We start from the raw sequence: 6,132 nt of genomic DNA, 5'->3' as shown, positions 1-6,132 counted from the left end.
GGTTTTCTCTATTATAAATATGCATGTAAAATTTAGAATTTGATTATAATAATATATCATATTGCTCTACAATTTTCTCTAAACTTTGTGGATTTAAAATTGTTCTCTCGCTCATTAATAAAGAGTTCATAACAAACAAGATGGTTCTCTTTCAACTGTGTTAGGCGTCTTCCAATCAGGATTAGAGGTTCATTAGCAGACAAGCATTATCCACAGTTGTCTAATAATGGGGTTGGTTATTTGGATTTAACATTGCTATGCTTGGGAGCACTAAATCAGCGGTTTTGATTTGAAACTAGAATAAATTTAGTTAAAATTTTAAATTAAATTTTCTCTAATCTCAAATTCAAAGTACCTATTTTATACTCCCAAACACTACTAAAGGAATTTCTAACCAGGATTGCAAATCGGAAAAATTCAAGATCAAGTTGGTATGCTATCCTACTTGATTGAACAAAAGGACCGGAGTTGGGAGAGACAAAATTAGTAGTAGCTGAAAACGAATATACAAATAATGTCCAATGTTGATATATAAATTTCCTAGTTTTGGTTGCAAGGCAGTGGCTTAATGATAATTAATTCTTAGAAACTGCAGAAGACCCCTCTAAAATTGATTATTTTATTACATGCACATGAAGAGAAATGGTTGGCATACATATAAATTTAAAATTAGCAATTAAAAAATGATCATTAAAACTCGTTAGCTTATTAGCATGCATTTAAACATTTTTATCTAAACAACTCTGATTTCTTCTTCAGAAATTATGTTTTATTCATTCAGGAAATATATATATATATATATATATATATATATATATATATATATATATATATATATATTATTAAACTGGTTCATGACGCAGACATCATCCGAGAACAATTAAAATTAGAAAGACATGTGATTTTAGGCTCCACAAAAAATTGTTGCAACATTAGAAACAGCCAGTGTCAATGCCATTATTTATTTATTTATTTTTCCTAATTAAGTCAATGCCATTTTTCAATCCAAATGGTCAGGACCTTATATATTAACTCGACGATCATGCAACCAACTATGTTAGCATTGCTTACGTTGACCATTTCCTGGCTTATCAACAATAATAAAGAAAAAAGAAAAAGAAAAAAAAAAAAATTAGTGGGATATCGTTCTCTAGTTGTTGAATGAAACGAGAGTTAAACAAATGCTTTACAGATTCAATGGATCACCATATAAAGGGTAAGCCTCTTCATTGTAGAGTCATTCAGTAGTAGTAGTCTACTAATGTATAAAGGGCCAGAAGTTTCAATATTGATAAAGAGTGTTTTGGGAAGTTTATTACCGTTGCCAAAAAATGGCCATTTTTCGGCCTTCCATTCTATATGTCTTGGCAATATGTTTCCTAGCTATAAATGTAATGGCAGATCATAAACCTTACATTTATGCATCTACGCCACCACCGCCATATGGTTACAAGTCACCGTTGCCGCCATCTTCATCACCTCATCCCTATCACTACAAGTCACCACGTCCTCCGTCACCATCTCCACTACCCCTTTACCACTATAAATCACCACCTCCTCCGTCACCATCTCCACCACCTCCATCTCCCTCACCACCACCTCCTTACTACTACAAGTCCCCACCCCCACCATCACCATCACCATCACCATCACCTCCTCCTCCTTACTTCTACAAATCACCACCGCCTCCCTCACCATCTCCTCCACCTCCTCCAAATATTTACAAATCACGCCCACCATCATCTCCTCCACCTCCTTCTTACATCAACAAATCCCCACCGCCTCCATCTCCTTCTCCTCCACCTCCTTATATTTACAAATCACCTCCACAACCATCTCCTTCACCTCCACCTCCTTATGTGTACAAGTCTCCACCACCCCCATCCCCATCACCACCTCCTCAATATGTCTACAAGTCGCCGCCTCCTCCATCTCCATCACCTCCTCCTCCTCCTTACGTCTACAACTCGTCACCACCACCTTCTCCTTCACCACCTCCACCCTACTATTATATGTCACCACCACCTCCATCTCCTTCTCCTCCACCTCCTTACATTTACAAATCCCCCCCACCCCCATCTCCATCACCACCTCCTCCATATGTCTACAAGCCCCCTCCTCCTCCATCCCCATCACCTCCTCCTCCTTATGTATACAAATCGCCGCCGCCACCTTCTCCTTCACCACCTCCACCCTACTATTATAAGTCTCCACCACCACCATCTCCTTCTCCTCCACCTCCTTATATCTACAAGCCACCCTCACCACCATCTCCTTCACCTCCACCTCCTTATATCTACAAGTCTCCACCACCCCCATCTCCATCACCACCTCCTCCATATGTCTACAAATCCCGTCCTCCTCCATCCCCATCACCTCCACCTCCTCATGTATACAAATCGCCACCACCACCTTCTCCTTCACCACCTCCACCCTACTATTATAAGTCTCCACCACCTCCATCTCCTTCTCCTCCACCTCCTTATATTTACAAATCACCCCCACCACCATCTCCTTCACCACCACCTCCTTATATCTACAAGTCTCCACCACCACCATCTCCTTCACCTCCTCCTCCTCCTCCATATGTCTACAAGTCCCCTCCTTCTCCATCCCCATCACCTCCTCCTCCTCATATATACAAATCGCAACCACCACCTTCTCCTTCTCCACCTCCACCCTACTATTATAAGTCTCCACCACCTCCATCTCCTTCTCCTCCACCTCCTTATATTTACAAATCACCCCCACCACCATCTCCTTCACCTCCACCTCCTTATATCTACAAGTCTTCACCACCACCTCCTCCTTCACCTCCTCCTCCATATGTCTACAAGTCCCCTCCTCCTCCATCCCCATCACCTCCTCATGTATACAAATTGCCGCCGCCACCTTCTCCTTCACCACCACCACCATACTATTGTAAGTCTCCACCACCTCCATCTCCTTCTCCTCCACCGCCTTATATTTACAAATCACCCCCACCACCATCTCCTTCTCCTCCACCTCCTTATATCTACAAGTCTCCACCACCACCATCTCCTTCACCTCCTCCTCCATATGTCTACAAGTCCCCTCCTCCTCCATCCCCATCACCTCCTCCTCCTTATGTATACAAATCGCCGCCGCCACCTTCTCCTTCACCACCTCCACCCTACTATTACAAGTCTCCACCACCTCCATCTCCTTCTCCTCCACCTCCTTATATTTACAAATCACCCCCACCACCATCTCCTTCACCTCCACCACCATCTCCTTCACCTCCACCTCCTTCTATCTACAAGTCTCCACCACCCCCATCTCCATCACCACCTCCTCCATATGTCTACAAGTCCCCTCCTCCTCCATCCCCATCACCTGCTCCTCCTTATGTATACAAATCGCCGCCGCCGCCGCCTTCTCCTTCACCATCTCCATCCTACTATTATAAGTCTCCACCACCTCCATCTCCTTCTCCTCCACCTCCTTATGTTTACAAATCTCCCCCACCACCATCGCCATCACCTCCACCTCTTTATATCTACAGCTCTCCACCACCCCCATCTCCATCACCACCTCCTCCGTATGTATACAAGTCCCCTCCATACATCTGATACCTTATGATGATCATTTCAAGTCAAACAAGACAACCGACTGGAGAATAAAGGAGATTGATCACATTAATATTATGCTTTGAGTTTTGCGTTTTAAACAAAAATATAACGTATGTGATACAAAAAATGGAGTATTTAGTATATTATGTTTGTTTCAATTTATTGTACCATCTTTATTCAATCAACATGCCGATAAATTTGAATAAAAAAGTTACCTATGTGCCAAAAAGTCCATTTCTTCTTCTTCTTCTTCTTTTTCCTTGAGTTAAAACTGTGTTATCAATTGTATTGTAACTCCAACAAGAGCAAATAGCTTATAGAATGAGAAGCATCGTCTATGCCTTCGACTACGACAGGCCAACTCCATTACAGTGCCTGGCTTTTACCAACTTCAAGAGGATATAAATAATTGAAGTTGCAACCTCTCCAGTAGTTTAAGCTTTAAGAAGAATTGGTGTTAATGTGGCACCAGAGCAAACAAGTTCCTCAGTTCAAATTTCACCACCACCATAAAAATTATAAGTAACGCACACGTACTTGAGCCTTTTGAGGTGTTGATTGTTAACGCTAACACATAAAAACTGAGGTGCTGGTAAGAAAACAAGGGTTGTGTAATGGGAATAGAATTTGGGGAAAAAATAAATAAAATTTAGTAGATTGCCAGGAGTTCAGGTATTTTAGTTCACCTAAGAAAAATTTAAGAAAACTTCGATTCTAAAACTGTGATTTTCGGGATAAATAAGTTTTAGATTTTACAAAGGCCCTTTTGACTTTGTGTCTATATGCATCCATGATCAGATTTGAGGCATCATTTATACATGGTGAATGTGTTAGGAATTTCCAAACATCAATAAAAATAATTATCATATTTCCATATGATATTCTAATGATGTATACTAATTTTTGCCTGAGAGAGTTGTGTTGTAGAAAATTGTAAGACCAAAAGAAATATAAAGTGAATGATTAAATGATAACGGTCAAAGTTAATGGTTATTGAGGGCAACATTTACACTTCTTAGAATTAACTAGTGGACATTAAGATTTAAAAATAAATAGAAAATGAGGTAGGAAAGTGGAAGTCAAATTTAAACAAACTTTCATAGCTAAGCTTTAATACCAAATGAGAGTTGCGCACATCAAAAAGCAATTGGACTCTATCATAGCACTAGAACTACAGGCAAACTGAATAGCAACATTTGATATATATATTGCTTTTCTTTTTTTTCCTAAAGTAACTTTTTATTAGAAACCAAAGAGAGCATACAACCAAACAAAAAATAAGATAAAATAAAAAATAAAAATTACACAACCAGCGAAAGGAAAGAGGGTCCCAAAAACATTTCCAGCAACTCCAAATAGAATGCTTATTTTCATTGTTTCTTACTATCAGACATTCATTTACAACCTATAAAAAATAGAATTAAACTACCCCATAAAAGAAACATAATTTTTATGTGCAAATTCAAATTGGAAAAACCACAGGCATACCAGGCGTCCAAAGCTGAACAGTCTGCTGCTAAAAGCAAAGAGTATAACATCACCCAACCATTCCAAACTATACTCACTAGATGAACACGTTGTTTTGCCATTTGGAATCAAGGCAATGCATCCAAGTAGGATACCATAATTCGAGATTAACTCTTTGAAATGGTTTCCGCTAGCATATATGATAGCCATGATTTATGGAATGACTTACCATATTAGCAGAAATTTGATAGTCACGAATCATGGAGTTCGACTTTATTTACGCATATGTCTAGCCATAGAATATGCCGTCATTTTATTTAATTTCATTTCTTGTAATATGAGCATTTGTTCTTTTTCTCTATAAATACTAGAGTTGTGAATGAGTGATTCATCTCATTCAAAGCATTTATGTATTATTAATCTCATTCTAGCCTTTACACAATTCTCTCCCTTTTATTCTTTTTATATTTCTTCTGTTTCTAATTGGAATATCTTTCAAAATCTCAATATTCACAGTTAGAGAAGTCAAGGACCTTGGATCAAATTGATTTACTCTATGTTTGATGGTTCATAAATCCTTAAAGTCCTAAGTAAATATGGAATGAAATTGAACCTCTGTTGAACCTAAAAAATGTGAATATCTTTATAATAGGCCAATTCAGTCAACTGCTCTATTAGCACCAACGGACTCATTCATTCCCATGGCATCTCTTGTTTGAACAAAGAAGTGACCAATACTGACTTCCTTGAAGTAATGAAGTCAGTCAACTAATCCTAAAGGACCAATCGACTGGTTCTTGTTGACCTTGAATCTAAGGTTTTTGATAATTGTAATTCATTAATGATGTTCTTTGTGCACTAATATCTACCTTGAGCAAATCACAGATTAAAAGCACTCATCAACACAAGTCAGTACATACTAAAGCTCAAAGGAAAAAGCATTGTCAAGACATGACAAAGAAGACTCAAGACTCAAAGAAGTTATCTAGATGTCATCAATGGGGTAGCTAGGATGGTGAGTTGCTTAGGAATCTTTGTTAAAGTTTGTATGAACACTTTGAAGCTCACATTC

At 38.8% G+C, this 6,132-nt stretch overlaps 1 protein-coding gene across 1 annotated transcript; it reads left to right on the top strand.

Moving 5' to 3' along the window:
• The first annotated feature begins 1,394 nt into the window (after positions 1–1,394).
• Positions 1,395–3,593, top strand: LOC132270530 (extensin-2-like). The gene has a single exon (XM_059771706.1). It carries the CDS (start codon positions 1,395–1,397, stop codon positions 3,591–3,593), a length of 2,199 nt encoding a protein of 732 aa, XP_059627689.1.
• The last annotated feature ends 2,539 nt before the right edge of the window (positions 3,594–6,132 follow it).

This window comes from Cornus florida, unplaced genomic scaffold (assembly GCF_030987335.1).
Source record: "Cornus florida cultivar Cherokee Brave unplaced genomic scaffold, ASM3098733v1 CherokeeBrave_3.0.0_Hap2_Chr08, whole genome shotgun sequence".
NCBI classification, from domain to species: domain Eukaryota; kingdom Viridiplantae; phylum Streptophyta; class Magnoliopsida; order Cornales; family Cornaceae; genus Cornus; species Cornus florida.
Note: the sequence above shows the minus strand (reverse complement) of the source record. Positions and strands in the feature narration are given on the sequence as shown.